Raw genomic sequence first — 23,161 nt, forward strand, 5'->3', positions numbered from 1 at the left:
AAACATTACACTTTGATTGAATACGTCAAATATTTAGAATTTGAAATTTTAGATTTAGATTTTAGAATATCCAGGAAGCCAAACAATGACAATGAAACGCTCGCTTACAAAGGTAAATAAGCATAAACACGATAACTTGACTTCTAATAACTTAGCGGTTCGAGAACATCAAGAAACATTATACACAGCAGAAACAACAGAAAATTAAGAAAACTTCACGTATTTGGTGAAATTTCTTTCGAAATATGACCAATTACCACAAGAACATTTCAGGCGTATAAAATGACATGAGATTCACAATAATTATGCACATTCTGAAATTCAAAATAAACTGATACAGGTAAAGAGCAACGCTGTCAAAATAGCTATATTAAAAGAAAGTAAAATTAGCTAAGTCCAGAGATTTACTAACCACGTTCAGTTTAGTTTCAATATTTACTTTCTTTGAGCTCAAAACTTCTTCTTTTACATTCTAGATTATATTGTAAGTGAACGTGACCTAACACAAAACAACACAACAATGCTTAACATGCAACATTAGTGTTCATTGTTGAGGCTCGTTACAGTAGCTATGAAACTACATCCAAAAACTGACAACCAGACACTTACTTAAAGTAAAAGTTCTTCATGCGGGATTTCCATTCAAAAGTGGAAAGATGCTGACATCTGCAGGATAGTACGTAAGTTTTTTAATTTTATTATATTTCAGTCGCTTTTCTGTAATTTCTGGCTAATAGCGACGATGCGGATGAGTGATGATTTAATTGAATTAAAGAAAGGGGACTTACAAGGACACTCATGCCCAGATAGAGATTAGAACACGGGAACTCCTCTGGCAAGATCGAAAGTCGGCCACTTAACACACTCGGTCACCGAACCGCCGTGTTTATGTTATTAATGCTACATTGATTTGGCTTATTCTTCTTGGTAAATGTCTGTTATATCGGAGACACATTTCTTCATTTTTACAGAAGAAACTACTTACGGAAATGAGTTTCTGTAGTATTTTGAAAGTTCTTGGAGGTATTTTCTCACCGTAGAATGCTGCACAACAAGAAATAAGCAATTTTGATGTAATAAACTTGCATTTTGTGCAAAGCGACAACATTATGCCGCTGTTTCCATCATGTACCTGCAGATGGCGCGAGCGTCGAAAGTCATGCGGTCTCCCCAGTGTTTCCAAACCTGCCTTTTTTTAACCAGAATTTTACTTTCTAAATTTTTTTTAACTATGCTTACCTAACCTAACCTAACCTTGCCGGAAATGGTTCGTGGGGCTATTGTGAATATTTTTTGGGGCTCTCGTGAATGGATTTTGGGGCTATCCGTCAATGGTTTTTGGGGCTATCGTAAATGGTTTTTGGGGCTATCCGTCAATGGTTTGTGATGACATAATGAACACGAAAGTAGGTATTTTTCGGTTAAGAAGGTTGAAACACTGCATACCCACTCCAAATCGACAAAACACAAGCACGACGCGCGATGATCCACAGCTGTGCGCGCCATATTGTATGTTCCGCAACGGAAGAAAGGACCCAAAAGAATTACTCATAATGTAAAAAATCGAAGTTATTTTCGTGTAAAAAGCATAATGGCACCTTCAACTATGTTCCGCAATACACAATTGGTAAGTACGAACCATTTAAAAGTGAAAATATCCGATAGAAATGTGTCTCCGATACAACAGACAATTACCTTTTTCTTCACTTTTCTGCCAGTTTTGGCTACTCTCGAAGATGAAGTCCCAAAGAATACCAATTCCCAGCCCATCATTTGAACCGGGAACCTTATTAATGCTATATTTGTTCAAAGCTGTTTGTCTGCAAAATAGATCAACCCTGTGGCCAACAGGTCTTAGAGTGCCAAAGCCGGCCAACCTGATTTCAGTTAGATGGCGCCTAGGGAACTCATAGAAACCCATCGCCGCTGCTGTATGCAGCTTGATAGGTTAAATTGCAGAGTGAATGCTAGTTATTCTCTTTATCTGCCTGTGTGTTATATTTTGTGCTAACAAAATATAACACTCAGAATTTTCCTGAAGTAACTTTGATTCTTGCTATAACACGATTATGCCTTGTTTCCATATTAAACACACTTTGCTATCGAAGGCAGTTTTTCTTTTCTAAAAAAAATTAAAAGCCCTATACACGTTCAGTTTCCACCCTATATCTCATGGATTCCTGTTATTTGGATGGCAAGTAAAACTATAGGACCTCTCCCGATAGACAAATAGACTATGCAGACGACGTAATAATTGTAATATAAGATAATTCAAGAACAGATTTGGAAAGGAAACCAGCATTGCGATAAACTCTTTCGAGGACTTGTGTGATACGGCGAAATTGATGATTGCCACCCAGTAAAACCAATTTATAATCATACAGGGTAAGCTGAATGCTAATAAACACCCACAGATGAAACTCAGAGAATTTTTTTTAGAAGAGTAAGGGAAGCTAAATATCTAGGTGTGAAATTACGAGAAATGCAGCGATGACATTGATTACGTAACTTCAAAAGCTGAGTCTGTAATTAATAAATTGGTAGCAATAGGTTCGAATACATTCCAACTCCCTGTGTCGCTTATAAACCATATATATTCTTAATCTACAACGCGATTGTTTCTTCGACGGACCAATCTGAGTAGACTACCTAAAATATACTAAAATAACTAACCATCTACTTCACTCTAGACCCCCTTAAAAAAACTAATCCGTAGAGCGTAGCTGTCTCCTGCTAAAAGAACCATATATTGTTCATATTAAAGAGTGCAATTGTAGGTTCACATTGCAGTCACGTGACGAACACCTGTATTCGGATACAAGGATCTCTCTTTCCACCTGCGTTGTGGTCGTTTCCTTTGTTACACGCCCCCTTCCTCCACCCCTTACTCCCCCCCCCCCTTCGCCGAAACTGAAAGTGCTTGCCAACCTCCTGCTACCGACCAGCAAACTATTCCCAAATCGAGGATCAAGTGCATTATTGGAGTGGAACAAAATTCCGAACTTTTGTATGTCGGAATGCTTTTGCTTTTGTTCAAAATGAGCCGGAAAAAGAAGCCACCATTTTCCCGCCTTTTTTTTTGGAACATCAAGACATGCAAGAGTCCGTATGGTGCAGTATATGTGTTAACAATAATATAAAAGAAGAAAATCGCAATTCCAGCGAATAATAGCGATATAATGACGTAAAAACTACGAACATGTCAAAGTATCTCGATCGAGATACCTGGTAAACAAGAGGTTAAGGATTGCATTAGATCTCGACTATCAAACATAAGTTCTAACTCAATGAAGCAATATTGTTGATGTAAATTTGGTAATACGAGCGTTAATGTGTGTCTGGTAAGGCACTTCTAACCTAACAATTCCTAACCTACAATTTCATTTAGATCTAATATTGCATATGTGGTAAGGTTAATGAACCAGGTTTAGAGCTCTTAGCAACTAGTTTTAGCAACTGTTAACAGCTGTATGTATCCCACATCAGAACCGCGTCAACACAACCCAATAAAAAAAATGTCATAAAGTTATCATAACACTGAGAAATAATGAGATTATTTTATAATGTAGGTTACCCAGATTTATTGCGGGTAACTGTACATTACTTCTGCGTTTAGGTATAATAAAAGAAAAGGCGTTTAAACATGTCACTGACAGAGGTTGCAATAATTACAGGTCAAAGGCTAGGTGGGTAACTGGGTATTGATATTCAGTCTGAAGTCTCAACTGCAAGGTAACGAGAAACTGTCGCGCGCGCCATCTATCGGACTACTCAGAGTCTATTCGAGTTTGCTACGTATATTTTTCAAGGTGTTTCATTTGTCGCGCTGAAAAATATTATCGTCAGATTGAATCTTAGAGAAAGGGAAGCGTGGGAGTTCAAAATATCGGAGAACGAGCAAGATAAGTCTGGGGGTACTTCACGTTTGAATATTGACCGCTTCGAAACATCAAGCAGCCTCAAACAATGTCATATGCTCTTCATGATAGACCTGGCAAGATATTTGTTGAAAAATGACAGAGAAATCTATAAATAGTTATCCACTGAAGCCCAATATTTTGTGTAAGTGATAACTCAGGAGAAACCGAAAATATATAATTTTACGTAATTTAAAGGCATTTGTTTCTTTTGAGGTATTAGAAAAAGTAACAAAATTGAACAAAATTTCACTTGTCTTCATGCAATTTGCCAATGATTCACTACTGTGTCGATTGCCGATAGCGCAGGATGTTCAAGGTACTCAGGGAAGTGGCACGGGTTCGAACTCAAGGTGTTGCTTAGTTTAGAATCTGACGCACACTTAGCTTCCTAATAGATTGCCTCTATTTTTACATTGTACGCCACATTTCTGTTGCTTTGGCTAACCGCAACGATGAGGATCAATTAGATGCAAGTGATGTCACCAAAAACCGACATATTAATAGAAGGCACTAGGAGCGCGATGCTGAATACACCACTACGTGCTCTGTTTATTAGAGTGTTAGGAAAGTTCTCGCCTTGAAATCAAGGGTTCCTAAGCTCGATGCCGAACTAATATTGTGACTCACATTCAATGTGAAACTTTAATTTCAGTTCCGAAAAGCCCATTTCCGCTCAAAACTGAATTTAAAGGTAAGAAATTATGTAACGAAAAACGAACGGATAAAAAGTATATAGTTATTGTAGAAGTTAACAAGCGTCAACATTTTTTAAGAGCGTTATGCTCATATAAGGTAAGCAAGTCTAAAATTGAATCTGAACAACGGAATTAAACAACAAGCGGTATCGAACCCAGGACACCGGAACCGCCACTCTATCTAGAATATCAACGTAAACAATTGGTAAAACTAGTGAAAGACATAATATTATAAAAATTGGTTAAAAGTACAAAAACAATCGTGCTTTAAAAAGGGGCTGGTAGTGTCACAGGCATTAGAAACAAACGGACAGTGCTGTGAGAGGCAAGAAAAAACGTGGTGACAGAAAAAAGTGTGGGAAAGTAAGCGTGGTGACATTCTCTAAAGCAACAAGGGTGCGAAATCGAGCGAACTTACTTGGGTAATAGTAGCGTGACTGTATCTCCGCCTCGCTGGCCGCAGTTCGATCCTGGCTTCCGTTCTCCACCGTCATCTCGCACGATTTGAGGATGGGTTGCGGCGCCTGCTGAACGTTGCCGCTCGTGGAGACACCTGCCGGCGGAGGCTCGAACTTGGCCACGTAGCCCTCCTTGCATATGCACTGGCCGTCCAACGTGCAGATCGCATGGTCCGCGGAGCACGCCGGGACGCACGGACGAGGCTTTCCGTCGCACCCGCCTGGAACGAGAAAGAATGGAACAAAAAAACTTCCTTTCCCCACAAAACACTGCCGCTCTACTCGCCAAAAAGAGCACTAACCAGCCGAGTTATTTTGATGAAATTCAAGATATTTCGTGGAGATTTTTTTGGGGGAGGAGGTGGTAGCACTGGGCAAAATCTCTCTGATAGTGTTGGACGATATATTGCGATATCGAAAAGATATCGTCCAGGCGATATCAACTAGACGATATATATCGTGTCAGCAATATATCGTCACGATATTTGGCGATATATATTGTGTCAGCGATATATCGTCACGATATTTGGCGATACATATCGTGTCAGCGATATATCGTCACGATATTTGGCGATATCGTGTTAACGGTATATCGTCACGATATATATATCGTAGAGACGATACGGAAAAAAATATGGTGTCGTATTGTCTGTGACGATATATAGCTATTTCAAATATTCGATATCGTCCATCCCTACGTAACACGCTTGCCTTCACAGAAGAACAGCAGAATTCATATCATCTAATACATATACATTTTAGACATTTCAAATTACGCGTTCAAAATAACGAGCTTACATTTATTCTTCATAGATGGCAAAACAAGCTTAATAATTTCTTTTTACAGAAATCTTGCAATGATAAAAAATTCAGAATTGTTTTTATATTATTTAATACAATGTAATTGAACTCTAAAGAATATACGAAAGTACTATGCAATTATTTTGGTACTAGTAAAAATTTCAATTTTAATATCAACTCTTGCGAATGAACAACTTATCCAAAAATTCATATGGAAAGTCCCAATAAGCCGATTTCACAGCTGACTGATTTGGTGTTTTAAGTCCACTTTATTCACAGTAAGGCTAATCGGGACTGGACGTACAGTTTAAAGTGGGATCCGAACCACTATGTGCCTCCACCGGGTATCGAACCTCCCTTGATTACAAGGCGACGACGCTACCACTGCGCCATCGGGATGGCCCCACCTCTTGATACATCTTAGTCTATTGGCGAAGTTGCCAAAACCAAGAATTCGGTATAATTTTGGGATACTAATTTTCCTTTAGGCCACAGTTATATGAGTGATGAATGAACACTCACACACATCCATGCCCAGGAGTTAGCTTGGCTCAACTCTATGAGAAAGATGGCAGTTCTCATATCCTAACTGCGTGCTGTAATCAGATTTTTGCACGCTCAGAAGCGGATTGTGGCAGATATCCACCGGAACTTGTGAGAGGTGTAAGGACTGGATGCCATAAGTGACAGTATGGTCAGGCGATGGTGCAGACAATTCATGGAAGGCATACCTGACCGCGAGTGGGCTATTTTCCATCACTTTAAGTGGGAGCCCTGACCTCAAGTGCTACGACTGTTATCTCTTCCTTCAGCTGAAGTAGTTTGGCAGCACATACGTTTGACAGTAACGCTGCTGTACAGACGGTTCCGCTTTATGGAGACAGACACATGACATGGGCATACAAAATTTAGTGCCACACTATAACAAATACCTGAAGAACGGCGGTGAATGTCGACAAGTAAGCTGTGGGTCACTGTAATTAATACAATAAAATGTCTATTATTTCCGAAATTTGTGTTTCAATTTATGGATAATTGGAATGTACCTTCTGGACCGTCCTCGTATAAAGCTTTAGCCTGTTAAATTCAATAACAGTAGACGAAAAGTGAAAATTCAGTAGAGCTGGCAGAGGAACATTGATTACTGACGAAAATGATATGTTTTTAGGATTGAGAGCCTGAAAGTTTGTTGGGGACGAAATGTCGTACTACATCAGACAAAAAATCGGATGCATAAGAGTGCCATATATGCGTTCTTATGCCTTGGTGACATTCTGTCACAATTCGACATTAGTCAGATTTAAGTAGGTCTTGGAGCTTTCCTGGTGACGAATGATTGAATGATTCTCTCAGGCTATCGACCAGGTGAGTTGTGGAAAAGATTCCAAGCTTTTGAAAGCTAAAGTCACTCTCATCTTCAAGGTAGAAGTTCCTGAAGATGAGAGTGACGTTAGCTATCGAAAGCTTGGAATCTTTTCCACAACTCACCTGGTCAATAGCCCGAGATAATATTTTCATTAGTCAGATTTATCCGACGAAAGTCACATGCATCAATGGAGCCTAAATATTTGGTGGATCAATTGTCGTTCCACGGCATACAACAAAAAATTCAGGTTGGGGCCGTACTACTACACCCTCTGACGGTGCCCGAGTGGTTGCACCCTTCTGGTCGACAGGTCCCACCCCTTATAGCTCCCATAGACAAGAAAAAATGTCAATATATTTGAAATGTGACATTTAGAGGTTCATGAAATGTGTCTGCTTCACTAGAAATTTCTCTTCACCTTCCATCACTTGTTTCTGGCACCGTGGTTGTGTGTAATAGACCTAAACGTTTACGCCAAAGGCTGGCAAGATGATTTCCCGTTTAAGTGCAGCACTTATTACGACTTCTTGAAAATCAAATGTCTGGCAGGTTCATTGCATCACATCGCATCTACAGTTCAACAAAGAAACATTTGTCAATCAAGACAAAATTCTCTGACATTTCCCTGATTTTTTTTTACCTCTCTCATTCCCTGACTTTTCCAGGTTTTCCAGGCCTGTCGCCACCCTGAAAATCTCAAATCAAACAACCCTACAAAGGATTGTGCTGGCCGCAGGTCCAAACGCCAGAGCCTCGTTGGCCTACAAGACTGCAGTTGCTGAGGTGAAGTACGTAGGATGCCTCCCAGATGGCGCAGTGGTAGCGTCGTCGCCTTGTAATCAAGGGGTCCCGGGTTCGATACCCGGTGGAGGCACAGGTGGTTCGGATCCCACTTTAAACTGTAGGTCCAGTCCCGATTAGCCTTACTGTGCATAAAGTGGACTTAAAGCAGCAACTCAAGAAGTACGTAGGAATGAGGTTAACATTTGGATGTGTTCCACTTTCGGCTAAACGCGACGATGAGGATGAGTGATGATGATATGAAATTGATGAAGAAATATTCACAAGGAGCAAGGTTGGGATTCGAATCCGGAACCCCTGGCGTCGTAGCGCGCTGTGCTAACCACTACGCCACGGAGATCGGCTTTGTTATTTAATATTTAACTTCCATCAAGTTACACTTGAATTTTGCTGCTAAACTGTTTTCATGCCTTTCTATGTATCACCCAAAATAATCGATAATTACGTCAGCTAATATATCTTTTTATCGCCACATTAACTCGAATTATGCACTAAATATAGTATTTTGATTACCCCTGCTGTAGTGAAAATGCCGTTACGTGCGGAAATTTGCACTATTTTTGTTTCCAAATTGGCCATATCTGAAGATATGACGTCAGCACTGCACGTTCACACACTAAGTGAAAATTCGCGGCCTGGAGTACCCCCTCCCCAATTAAGCTGAATAATCATGACGGCCCAGAACCTACAAATGAATCTCGTAGTCGCCAGACCGCGAAATCTCGTTCCAACAACAGATTCGTAATTGGATGTTTACAATGGACGGTTTGTTTTCCCCTCACGATGCAATTCGAAAGCAAAGCGCAACTGTTTCGGTCAATGGAAACTTGTTGAGCGGAGCTATTGTAAACCGACCCCCGGAAAGGGAGGGGAGGGGGTTCGTCGTCAAAGAGGGAGGGCAGCGAATGACAATGGCTGCTGCCAAAATCGAAACGACGAAGCGTGCTAGCAGAGTGGTCGCGGTCCCTTGTTACGAGCGTGTTCAAAACCACGCTCAGAGGTTCGCGACTTCCGTTAGCCGCTGAAAACGCCAATGAGGGGCAAGGGGGCTATGCCCTTCTCGGTCTATGAAATATTTTAATGTGACATAGAGTGAGATGAGGCTAAGCAGATAGGAAGGGAGAAGAGAATACTAGTGAGAAAATGGAAGGAGGCCAAGGAAATAGAAAATTAAGGTGAAGAAGACACAATGAACTGGAATGGGGGACTGAAGATAAACAAAGAATGGAAGAAGGTGTTGGAAAGAGTGGAAAGGACAAGAGAGAAAGCGGAGAGAAGAAGGAAAAAGAATGAAGGAAAACGAACGTGAGATAAAGAGTCCAACAACATTCTATATTGAAGAAAATATGTTTAGCCTTTTACGTGAAAGTACAGTTGACAAGGGAAAACCATCTGCTAGAATGTTCCAGAACAACTTTCTAATAGTCTGTGTATATATATCGTTCTTTTTTGTACCTTGTTACATTTGTACTTGGTGCAGAGTCTGAAGAAGACTTGCTATTAGGTTGAAACGTCACGTTTAGTTTATGTTTTATAATCAAATAAATTTCTGTCTTGGTCAGCATATTGAGTTTTTCATATCATGGAAACAAGGCTTAATGGTGTTATTTTATTTCATTGTGAATGTCACCAATTAGCTTAGCGACTACGAAAACTATGGATTCAACACCAATGTAGGTCATTTTTCAACCCTCCATGCAGATAGGGGATGAACTTGGAGTTGAACGGCATTTACATAGCAATTTCACACCTTCTGTGTAGGCAACCAAATTCGCCGTGCTGTGCAGCGGGAAGTATAACTTGCAGGATCTGACACACGAAAAAAGCCACGCAACAGAATACTCCCACTGTCCCATGATTATTGTCCGGTATACCTTTGTTTGTTGTCTCATAATAATTGCCCGATATTCAAACTGTGACACTGGTGTATACAGAAGAAGAACATGAAACACGGGAATGAGTCATACAACTTTATTACTCAAGGATCAGTACAAATTGTGCTTTCCATCTGCCTCTTCGTCTGTCATTCCTGTACACTCAAAATCGAATGAAACGCCCCCCCTTACGGTTATGCAACCCGGAATTTTATATCATCTAGTTTCGCCAGGAATATCAGCTCGCGAGAAGCGTAGTGTTTCCAACTCTTGAATCTAGCCACAGATTCACGCGACCGGGTGGAGATCTTGCTTTCCTCTTGATTTGATTTTAACGGACAAGAAGTTTATTTTGAGAATGTCTCTGGTAATAATAACAAGTGTTATTAACATTTATGCTTGAGTTTTTTATTATTCTTTTACCACTTCCGAACGAATATGTGAAGATTTTTTTTTTCATTTTGCAATAACGCTTTCGGCATTTTTCCTTCAGAGTTATTCTTTTTGTTTTTAAATTTTTGGCGACATCTGATTTGGAAAAAGTTCCACGAAGTTTGTTTTAAGTGTAAATGCATCTGGACATACAGTGTAGAGTGGGATTCGAACAACAAATATGAGCTTCCGTCGCGAATCGAACCAGCGCTCCTTTCATTATGTTTTCTTTCCACGTTTATTACAATTTGCTTCCTTCAGCCTACTTCCGATTGTCGTATATTTCAATTCGTATTCCCGTTTTTTTTCATTTGCATTGTTCGAGCAGTGATAACTTTCTCTCTTAATCTGGTTATTCGAATACTTTTATACTTAATTTTTTTTTCCTTTTCTCGATTTTCCCTTCGCACTCATTACAGATTTTGGTATCGCGCTTTTCCATATTTTCAGTAATTTAATTCTTTGATTATTTTTAATTTGCCCTTAGTCCGAATCAAGAAAATATGTTGGGAAATGTTTCCCGTGTAAATCTTATTGTATGGTGGTGTAAAATTGATGCCAGCTTTTTCTTGCGATAAGGGTTTTGAAAGTGCAAGGGTCTCATTTATTAACCATGCTGGGAAGGGGAGGGGGCGGAGGGGTGCCAGAAACCTTCCAGTCGGAATATGCCTGAAACTAAAAGTATTGATCGACCAAAACGAAAAAAATCCTTGGGACGAAAAGTACCCGCGCAGATCTCCCTTCTTCCCTTCAGTTCGGGCCATAAGGAAGCATGGTCCACTCTCCCCCGCCCCTCCTCGCGGGAGTACGGTGCACAGGAGTCGTGGGTCTGCGCAGGTTGTTTTGCTTGTGGTTCCACTCTTCCATCAGCAGGTGCGTGCTGAGAAGGCTATTCTATCTGCGAGTGAGGGGGAGGGGGTGACGAGCAACACTGCCACAGCGAGTCGCTGTAAATGATTTCATTGTCTGTGCTGGGTGAAACCGGTTCTTGGTGCTCCTACACTTTTCCGATACATTTCTGCCAGCCTTTCTAGCAAAGCGAGGTCATATGTTCCAGATTCGAACTCTGGTCAGGCATGAATGTATCACTGAGTTTGTCCCGCCACAATTTTATAAATTGATAATTCATCCGTATTATCGCGATTAACTCAAGAGGCAGAAGAGTGATGTAAAATAACCGAAATAGAAATTGATGCATTTGTGCCTGGTGCTAGTGTAACGACGAAGTTAACTCTTTATAAATGATGCAATAGGTAGCCCTTGCGCTCAAATACACTTATACCTTGCCACAAAAAAATCTAACTTATCGCTGATCTCTTACTACATTTGGAATACAGCCAAGAGCGATGTAAAGCAATGCAATTACATTGTGAATGTTTCACATCCTATAGTCTTTCTTTTTCTCGTAGCGGGGGCGGGGGTTCATTCATTACAAATATCTAGGAATGGATTTAGCAGCAATCCGTGATATATTTAAATATCATAACATGCTGCGTAGCCAGGGTTCTTGGGTCCTAGCCTCTGATAATGAGTTTTTCTTTTTCGTTGTTTCTTCAATCTTCATCAATTTCCCTGAAGCATCATTCATCCTCTGTCGCCATTGGCTATATGTAAAAATTGACATAAAATTAGTAAATTTTGAAAAAGAAAACACAAGGATCTGCTTTTCTCATAGCTCGCCAAACATGCACATTTCTGTATTTTATGCTTTCAGCGCTATCATTATTCTTGGCAGGCAATGGAATTGAAGCAACTCTCACAACTAACGTAAACTACATATCACTCAGGCATGACAATTCTGGCGGGCAAAATGGATTTCTTTGGCACATGGTAGCGCAATAATTATCTTCTGGCCTAGATTTAAATCCGTACTTTTTATTCCAGTTGAGTGATTGACTCACAATTTTGCCATTGAAGGTTTGGGTTGTATTTGGGTTATACGTATTGTGTTTTTGGTGCGCTAGAAAAAAGCAATCCCAAAGGTTCGCACTGAACAGAAAATTGTGTGCTTTTCCTCTCTCTCTCTCTCTCTTCCAACTCCGTCCCTCTCTCTCACCCCAAGTCCCCACTATTTAGGTAAACTGTTGTTAGAAACATATTTTCCGAAGAATATCCACATTGAAAGTAATATTCCCCAATTGTTTTGATAGGGCATTTCTATTGCTCCGAACGAATTATCTCCGTAAGAGGACTAGGGCCTCCCCTATGGCGCAATCGTAGAGTCGTCACCTTTAATCAAGGGGTCCCGGGTTCGATACCCGGTGGAGGAACATAGTGGTTCGGAACCCACTATAAACTGTAGGTCCAGTCCCAATTAGTCTTTCTGTGCATAAAGTGGACTTAAAAAAACAACAATTCAATTCAATTCAATTGAATTATCTTATCAATATTTTTAAATCTGCATGCACCTGCTTAATTTAATAGATTATACATTTATATTCATTGCGGGCAGAAATGTGCGAGAAAACAATGCATTTTTTTCAGGGAATGCATGAGTCAATAATAATGTATATTTTACGGTATATACTTTTTTTTATCCTTATTTCCTAAAGCAAGCGTGAGTTTCTTTGCACACACCACGCAGGCCCTGCTTGACGTAAATCTCAGATGCAGTAACTTCACGGTTGCCTTTTGCCACCACGCTTTGGCTTTAATTCGAGCCCCGGTGGGTGCTTCGTTCGAGATCCTGCAGCAGTTTTACTCGTATCTATGCCTTGAGCATGCCACTTGCAACGGAACCAATAAAATGAAACTTTCTGCACCGGAATGGGCGTGAAACTCTACATGCACCAATGATAAGGTGTTTTCAAGAGGCATGTGCCACGTGCAGCATGTCCCTTCGGTCCGAATGTTCCTTTACGATATCATTTCATCATGCCTTACTTTCGGAATTTACAAGAGAGAAGATAGTCCGCATGTTCTTGTGCGGCGGATCTGCTGCACTACAGATTGCTACGACCCTTGGTGTGGACGATTCATGCGTCAGGCGTTGGATTCGGTGTTACGAGGAAGAAGGTGACCAAGGAATGAAGTGAAGACCCAACAAAGGCCGGCCGTGGAAGGCAACCAGGGAAAAAGATGCAGGCATTATTGAGATGAGCGAGGGCAATCCCTTCATGGCTACAACGAAGATTCGCCAAGATTTGAAACTGGAGTGCCATGCTGCAACAGTTCGGCACCGTCGAGCGGCAAAGAATGAAGCAATGACGCATTTCCATCACGAAGCACGGATCAGTTTTCTTTACAATATTTATCAGCTCCTCAAGAATTTTGGCAGAACGTAATTTTGAGCGACAAAAAAGTATTTTCGTCTGACGAAAATGGTCAGGTTTATGTTTGGAGGCGCAACAAAACTCGCTACGGCCCCGAGAACATTTCTACCCATGCTAGGAGTGGCAGGATATCCGTGGCGGTGTTGGGATGGATCAGTTCGTCTGGAGTAGGTGGATTGGTGGAAGTGTCCTCGAGAATGAATTCGCAGGAATACATCGCAGTGCTGGAAAACCACACGCTTCCCAGCGTGCGAGAGAGACACCTTGAAGATGAGATTTCGCACGTGACTTTCGATCAAGACAACAGCAGCGTCCATACATCGAAAGCGAACACCACCTGGTTTAATCAGCACCCAGGAATTTCAAGAGTAGATTGGCCAGCGAAGTCTCCCAATCGAAAACATTTTCACGTGTTTGATGTTTGGGAGAGTTTAAGGAGAAGACCAAACATCTGCTCGTGGAATCCTTGCCTCGTCGACTAGATGCAGTGCTTGAATCCAACGGTGGGTGGACACAGTATTGAAACCCCGCACGGTTTAACCGATGTTCTTTGCTACATCCCAGAACAAAACTAATTACACACATCTCCATATGCAACTTATGTTTCCAATTCTTTTTTATTGATACCTTGGTGCTCATGGTTACTTTTTCACACACCTGCACCATTATATTATATTCTATAATATTAATATTCACATTATTGACAGATATGATTCACATAAAATTCAAATGCGCAGCACACATGCACCCATCCCTAACACTTAACTATTAGTTACATTACACCTATCACGTTATCACAGTTCTAAATCAGTGGTGCCCAGGGGGAGGGGCATTATGGCACAGACTGTGATGGAAATTTGACTGAGTAAACAGGGAACAAGTTTAATTACGTTATCAATTAGCCATTGCTGTTATACAAATAGTAATTTGTAGATTGATTGTCAGGGGAATTGTTACGGGTAATAAGTAATATTGGTGGGGGGGGGCGATATCCAACTCTTACATATTAGGCCTTAGATTGATACGGAAATTATGGTGGGCGATTAATGAAGTTAGTGGGATTTTCAGGTAGCTGGATTGATAATTATTTTGGGGGCAGGGAATCCCAACTCTTGTGTATTACTATTACGTCTTAGATTGCTTTTTTGGAGGGAGCAATATCAACAGGAAGTCTAAAATTGGCTTGGAAATTTGGTTGGGAAGATTGAGTATTAAATTTGAGGTGGAGGAGAGGTGAATAAAGTTTTGATAAAGTGTTATTTCTTAGATTGTGAAGGGACTCGAACCCGGAACATTCGGTGTCTGGATCGTTAGTCCATCACTAACTGCGCTTGGCCGCAGAGAAGGTTCTCTTTGGTGGCCAAGCGCGTTAAATGGTCTACTTCCGATACCACGAAATTTTCGCGTTCGAGTCACGGCTTCAGTATTGGTATCATGGTGTCAATTTAATCTAATCGTCACTCATCCTCATTAGCCGAAAGTGGCAGAAGAGCGACTTAAAATAACAAAGAGGTACAAAAACAACTTTAACTCTCTAGTAATTTCTGATCAATAGATGCGTATTAGCTTTGATTGTTGACTCTTTAATGATAAGCTTACGATTATTATTGTTAATATGGATTGCCATCCATCAACAGAAGGACGGACCAATCGATCATTTAATTCATGACTTTTTTTGTTATTTGTTGTCCCTTCGGATCAGCTTCGAAACATAAGGAAATGATTAGATGTCTGTCTGAAGTTAGTGACAATGGTTCTTTGATTTTCCGTCGCTCTTTCAGCCGGCGCGGGAACCACCTTTATGGCAGTGATCCTCTGTTGCCGCGTTTACCTACGAAGGAACTCGTGGCCAAACAACGAATTAGGTCTACCGCTTGGGCAAGAAGCGGCAACTTCACAAAGCCCTCTTCTCCGAAGCAGCCAGCCGGGAAACAGAATTTTGTCAAAATAACCCTTCTGCTCTGTGAATGAACACCGGTTCTAACAGCGTTTCTATACTTAATTGGACATTATCCATTGTTTTTCTTTTTGATTGACTATATATTCTATCTATATATTTCGAGACATATCAAGAGATCACCTCTTCTCTCATCTTCAGACGATCAATTTTTGCTATGTCTGTAGTGTGATTGGAACAATGACAGTCCGTGATTTTTTCCAAATCCGGTCCGCTAAGCAACCAGTCTTAGATGCCCATTCGAAATCGACAGCTATAGAGCAAAATATGTTTGAAGTGAAGAGTCTTATTGAATGAAACATAGCTCGACTCACCCTCACATTTGAATTTTTTTAGATAACTTGCTTGCACTTCGTATAGAAAGCACCACGAGACTGAAAATTCACACTATTTGTCATGGCAAATAGACCTTATTCCAGCTTCGCTGAAAGTTCGATGTAGTTGTCAGTCATTAAGTTCAACGCTCTCTGCGCGTGTGTTGTGATGGGTTACCGTGTTCCAATTTTGTTTTAATTCCATTTCATGCTCAGAAAGGCTACCCGAAGTGGGACCTACAGTTGAAAGTGGGATCCGAACCACTAGGCAGTTGTATCTCCACCAGGAATCCGTGTCATTCTATAGAATGAAGGGATCTTGAACCAGTTAATTGATGGGGTGATGTAAACTACTCATCATTCATCCTCTTGATGAGACCACTCGTCATTGACATGACGAGTTATCGCTTGGCGTGCGAAAGGTACAAATTACACAAAGGAATTAAACTACTGAAAAGACAATGGCAACTCGTTGGATTTTGTGAACCGTTGAACCTGTATCATGGCTGGGTGTAGGATAATTACCTGTCTAACTGAAGTCTCTGAGTTGAATCGAAAATAGCGAAGTCCTCTGTAAGCTTCTCTCTAAGTGTTGACCAAAGCGAGCTTCCACTATCGACCTCCTGTCTTGCTGACCTCCTCTCTCTACCAACTCAATTCCCAAAGTCCAGTCACTTCCCAGCTTGTCTCACCTCTATATTCCCTGGCCATCGAGCTCTTCCTCGATGCCGAATCGCCGAATCGTGTTTATTATCATAATTGCTACCATGCAAACCGCTGACACCAAACCCAGAAGTGTTACCTATTTCCTGAATGCTCAGGAGGTTTGCATGGCACAACACAATGCATTGTAAACATGCCTAAGAGGCTTGAGACAGCTGAGAGAAAAACAAGTGAATGCCCTGGTCAACATGAAGCGTTCAGAGAGACTTAATAAAATAAACATACAATCCTATGGATTGATACGAATCGAACCTGGGATTCCGTGATTATAGGGGGTTAACGCGTTCATGGCTTTACAGTTTCGTGAATTCAAGGAAGCCAAGGTGAGAAAAATGTGAAGAACTATCTTCTACACGGAGCTAACTGTGTGTATGTATGTAAGACTTTCTAGCACATCCATTTTCCTACCTTCATTTTATCATCATTACGTTGAATTTTGCACCAGTGATTTTTCACTACGTTCTAGGTCACGTCACTTTGAGTCGTAAAGTATTGTCTGTAATTCAGTTTTAGTATAGTTTTTAGCCTCTCACCCAAGAATTTTTAAGGTGGGAGAAGGGAGGGGGGAAAATAGTGCGAGTTCAATTGAGAATACGAAAATAGAGCGGAATGATTATATTGCTACAATATCTTCAGGAAAGTAAAACGTAAAATTGAATTCTGCCTCTGAGTGAGCCCATGATATTGTTTATGTTTGAAGGTAATATATTAAACATGACTATCAGCATAACCGGACGCATATAATGAGATGATTTATTAGTGTTACCAGACTAAAGGTGTGGAGTGCGGCCTGTTGCCTCGTTCATTGCGGAATTCCACATGTAAAAATTGATCAGCTCTTATTGCTAGTAACCATTATAGGCTTAGACCAAATTCTGGCGTTTATATTTCAATTCACTTCCTCAACAAATCCTTTCTCGATTGACTAGATTTTAAGCGGAGCGTCATTCAGTTGTTTGTGAGTGTTCTTTTTGCAGAAGCAACAGCAGCTCGCTCGCACACACAGTGCCCCGCCCACTCGACGAGACGCGTGGTCTGTGCAGTGCAGAACAATGACAGTGTTGCCTCTCTATTCGATCTTTGTATTCTCTTTTGCCTGCCACTACACACACATTTCAGACAATTCTTCCCATACAACAAATGGAAAAGCAATCAGGCAACTGTTAAATGGCTCTTTTCTAGATTTTCTATTAACACTTTCCACGGCCAAGATATGTTAACTTGGTTCTGTTTCGTATTTCCACAATTTAGCTTCGTGCAGTAGGGCTTTATATTGCAAGCTAAAAAAAACAACGTAGGCAGGTATTTTAACATTAGTAGTGCAGTTTAGACAGTTGAACGTCCTCTTGTGGTGAGCTGAAGTGGTGAGCAGTGTTGCCAACTCCTCACTCGAAAAAATCACCAAGGTTTTTGTTTTTGGGTCTAACCTAACCTAAAGCAAGGAGGTGGCAACCTTGCTTGAGGTATTTTCTCGCAGTGTTGCCAACTCCTCACTCGAAAAAATCACCAAGGTTTTTTTTTTTGGGTTTAACCTAGCCTAAAAGCAAGGAGCTGACAACCTTGCTTGAGGCTTGCCTTACAGTGCATAAAGCAAGGTTGCCAACCCACTGGTATTTTTGCCATAGCCTTTTACAAAAAAAAAAGAGAAAGGGAAGAGTTAAACAACCGACAGCTTACCCACAGCCTTTTTTGCTCTAACCTAACCTAAAGCAAGGAGCTGGCAACTTTGCTTGTGCAATCAACCCGGTTGACCACCCTCAAGTAAAAAATCAGCGTTGCCAACTCCTCACTCGAAAAAAAAATCACCAAGATTTTTTTTGGTCTAACCTAAAGCAAGGAGCTGGCAATTTTGCTTGTGCAATCAAGCCGGTTGACCGCCCTCAAGTAAAAATCAGCGTTGGCAACTCCTCACTCGAAAAAAAATCACCAAGATTTTTTTTTGGTCTAACCTAACCTAAAGCAAGGAGGTGGCAACTTTGCTTGAGGCTTGCCTTACAGCGCATAAAGCAATTTTTGCCAACCTACACACACTAAACAAGGAGAGCCGACAACAAATATGTACTGCCGTAAAAGAGAGAGAGATGGGTGGATGGTAATATAGTATGTGTGTGCGTGTGCGCGTATAATATGTAGCATTATTAACTAGAGTGTGTTGGCAATTTACTTACAACTAAAAAAAAAAATAGAGATGCCAACTTTGCTGTAAGATGAAAAAAGAGAGAGAGATTTATGGCTGGCAAGAGTAATGAGCGAATGCGCCATATCGTAATTTTCCAACTCCGTATATCGTGATTTTTGTAAACCTCTCTCGGGGGAACATTGTAACACAAACAAACAAACAAAATAATAATGGTTGTTTTTAGGATGCCCGGCCCCTATAACCTCGCCAGGGTGCGTGGTGCCCAACCAAAAATGTAAAAGTTTTCTAACGGCTGCGGTTATAGATTACCACACCTCTATAGAGTTTCACGTGTTTTTTTTTTCCTCAAACTATTAAAGCACATATTTGAGGAAAACAACGCCACCCATATATAAATAAACCCCTCAAACTAACACTAATTAGAATTAGCCTACAAAATTTTTCTCGTAAGGTATTTTTTTGTAAACACTCTACCACCAACAGATCACATATAAATAAACATACCCCCAAAAAAATGCGCTCCATGAAAAGTTGCCCTGTGTGCAAGATAACCATATCAAGCGCATATTTTGCAAGATATTGTCGTACCTGCACACCTGGTAAGCGTGTAACCGCTAAAAAACCATGTCCCAGGTGCGGTATACTTATTACCATTAATAATTTGAAGAGGCATATAACATCATGCAAAGTTGTCGTCGGAGCACTTGTTCCCCAACCGTCGACCAGCTCGACCAAGAGGAAAGCGGAAGCCGACTCGCCACCATCCGCCAAACGCGTCAAGTCTGTGGCGAAAGCGAACCAGTCTGCTTTCCAGCGGTTGTTAGAAGATTTTGTCATCACTTCGGAGGGCTCATGCGACGTGCGTAGCTTTTTGGAGGAGAAGCGAGCAGAGATTATTTCCATCCTCGGTGATACGCTTGCAACGCACTCCACCAAATTCTACGCATCGCTACGTTGCCAGTACAAGAAGCCGTCCGATGAAATTTACAGCTTCTGCCACAACACCAAGGCGAAGACGCTGCATCTGGCGGATGTCGACAACCTCGAGGTCATCTACAACCAGTTTGCCGATGAGCTGGTGGCAAAACAGGAGGAACACCAAGCTAAAGGCTCGGGGGGTTCGCTGTGTGGCGAGCCTCACGAACTGTGCGTCAAACTTTGTAAGTTCATACCTCTCTCCGCCTCCAGCTACGTCCCCTTACCACCTACCATTGCGGCAAAAAAGGCCGTCCTGAACATTCAGAACAGTGACGCCAAGTGCTTTGTATGGTGTGTTCTGGCAGCGTTGCACCCAGTTGAGCCAAAAAATAATCCAAAACGTGTTGGCCACTACCTACCCTATGAGGCAGAGCTGGAAGTTGCCATGGCTGGGATCGACTACCCGGTAGAGGTCCCGGACATTCGAAAGTTCGAGGCTCGTACGCGGTTGGCTATCAACGTTTACGGTCTCACTGACGAAAATGTGGTGTACCCCATCCGGGTGAGCGACGTAAACGTTGATGGTGCGAAGGAAATTCACCTTCTGCTCATCAAGGACGAGACTAATCACCACTACACCCTCATCCGTTCGCTCTCCCGGTTGGTGTCGAGCCAAAAAAGCAAGCATGATGGTAGCATAGAAGTTTGTCGAAGGTGCTTGTCAACTTTTGACAATCAAAAACAGCAGGATTATCAGCGCATCAGAGGTCCCAACATCGCTGGAGAGAAGCTTGCCAGCCACAAGATCTACTGCAATGCCAACGAGCCTGGTGTGGCAGTCTTGCCCAAACCTGGCACCGTGGAGCGTTTTCACATGCACGGTGCCATGGTAGAGCATCCCGCTATCATCATCGCGGATTTCGAGGCCTTCCTCAAACCCCTGTCCACTTGCGATCCCGACCCTGAAGTTTCTTCCACCACCCCTTACCAACTCCACGAGGCTTCGAGTTATGCATACGTTGTGGTGCGACGTGACCAGCATATTGCTCCCGAGCCCTACGTGTACCGTGGTCCCGATGCAGCCAAACACTTCCTCGAGAGGATGGTTGTCGAGGCCAACGAGATAGGGAAGGTAGTGTTGGCCCCCAAGTCTATGCTCCCACTGTCCGCCGACGATCAGCGTAGACACGACGAGTCCATCGCTTGCCCTGTCTGCGTCAAGGAGTACACCGCCAACAACCGTAAAGTCCAACACCACGATCACTTTAACGGTAGGTATGTTGGTCCTTGGTGCAACGGATGCAACCTCATGGCCCGGGACCCGCGATTTATCCCTGTGTTTTTTCATAATGGCTCGGGATACGACTTCCACCATCTGGCGCCTCACTTTGGGTACGACGACATGCGAATCAACGTCCTGGCGCAGAACGAGGAGCGTTACATTAGCTTGAGCAAGTGGGTGCGAATCTCAGGATCACACTCTACCGTCGAGCTTCGCTTCCTCGACTCCCTGAGGTTCCTCCCGGCCAGCCTCGATGCTCTCGCAGGGAAGCTTAGCGACGAGCAAATGCTCATCACCTCCGCGAACTTTCCGAACTTGGACGCAGGTCTCTTCAGGCGTAAGGGGGTCTATCCCTACGAATACGTCACAGACCCTTCCAAGTTCGCAGAGACGTCGCTACCCCCCCAGGCGAAGTTCTACAGTCAGCTGCGAGGCTCGAACATCACCGAGGATGACTATCACCATGCCCAGTCCATGTGGCGCGAGCTGGGCTGTCGAACTCTCGGGGACTACCACGACGCCTACCTCAGACTTGATGTGACGCTCCTCGCCGACGTGTTCCAGACGTTCCGTGCGACCGCCATGAAGATCTACCAGCTGGACCCTGCCTACTTCTATAGTCTCCCCGGACTGGCGTGGTCAGCCATGTTTCTGGTGACGAAGATCGAGCTGGAGCTTCTTTCGGACGTGGACATGATGCTGTTTGTGGAACGTGCCGTGCGGGGTGGAATGGTCCAGGTGTCGCAGCGACACTCGCGCGCCAACAATCACCACATGGCCACCGGTTGCGACCCCTCACAGCCGTCCAGCTACATCACGTACACGGACGTCAATAACCTCTACGGGCACTCCATGATGCAGCCACTCCCTTTTAGAGGCTTCGAGTGGGCTGACCCTTCCAACTTCGACGTCGAAAGCTTCGACGATTCGGAACATGGGTTCTTCGCCGAGGTGGACCTTGAGTTCTCCGAGAAGCTGCAGGATTTGTTCAGCGATCTTCCCCCTGCACCCGAGTTCAAGTGTCCACCCGATTCCAACCAGAAGAAGCTCGTCATGGATTTCGAGCCCAAAGAGCGTTATGTCCTACACTACCAGAATCTCCGGTGGTTGATGCAGCGAGGGGTCGCAGTCCGCGCAGTTCACCGCATCCTCAAGTTCGAGCATTCTCTGTGGTTGCGTCCATATATTGAAGTCAACACCAAACACCGCACCGCAGCCACGTCCGAGCTCGATAAGGATTTCTTCAAGCTTATGAACAATGCGGTGTTTGGCAAAACTATGGAGAATGTACGGAATCGCATGGACATAAAATTGGTAACGAGGAAAGCACAATGTCGCAGGCTCGTAGCAAACCCGTTATTCAAATCGAGGACCATTTATAACGAACAGCTTGCTCTGGTGCATATGAGGAAGAGTGAGGTGAGGCTCGACAAGCCAATTTATGTTGGTGCCTCAGTATTAGACCTGAGCAAGCTGCACATGTTTCAAACATATTATGGGGTACTACGCCAGCACTATAACGACAATATTAGCCTACTCTACACGGACACGGACAGCTTGGTGTACCACGTTCGCACGGACGATGCGTACGGGGATATAGCCACAGCTCCATTTTTGGTTAACCTCTTCGACACCTCGGGCTATACCCAGCCGAACCAGTACGGCATCCTGCCCCGAAACAAAAAAGTGCCTGGCAAACTCAAAGACGAGAAGGACGGTGATGTAATTCTCGAGTTTGCAGGTCTTCGCGCCAAGGCCTATGCCATCAAAGCCGAGGGCAGCGTTACCAAGAAGGCCAAGGGTGTCGGCAGACAGGTGGTTCGGGAGCATCTCGCATTCGAGGACTTTGTCGATTGCCTCAAGACCAGGTCGTCGGTTCTAAGAGAAGAACAGCGCATCCAGAGCGTCGACCATATCATCACCACAAACAAAGTTAGAAAAATTGCCCTGGATCCCAACGACGATAAGAGGTGCGTCCTCGAGTGTGGTATTCACACATTGCCGTGGGGGCACTATCGCTTAGCAGAAAGCAAAACCTGCAACATATGTCCATCTTCAACAGAAGATTCATAAAAACAAAACAAAACAAAAAAAAAACACTTTGACTGTCATTACAAAAAAAAACTATGACCGTATTCTTAAATAACCAGCATGCCTATGAATTTGTTCGGTTTCAAAAAACAGATCATTATGGAAACCATACCAGAT

At 42.6% G+C, this 23,161-nt stretch overlaps 1 protein-coding gene across 1 annotated transcript in view; it reads right to left on the reverse strand.

The window, feature by feature from the left end:
• Positions 1–23,161, reverse strand: part of LOC146003883 (thrombospondin type-1 domain-containing protein 7B-like) — a 559,677-nt gene that overhangs the window by 170,042 nt on the left and 366,474 nt on the right. The window contains exon 24 of the mRNA XM_083142348.1: positions 5,034–5,294. Within this exon, the coding sequence (XP_082998474.1) occupies positions 5,034–5,294 (261 nt within the window). The remainder of the gene's footprint in view (positions 1–5,033; positions 5,295–23,161) is intronic.

Source organism: Lepisma saccharinum, chromosome 21, assembly GCF_977018435.1.
Source record: "Lepisma saccharinum chromosome 21, izLepSacc3.1, whole genome shotgun sequence".
NCBI classification, from domain to species: Eukaryota; Metazoa; Arthropoda; class Insecta; order Zygentoma; family Lepismatidae; genus Lepisma; species Lepisma saccharinum.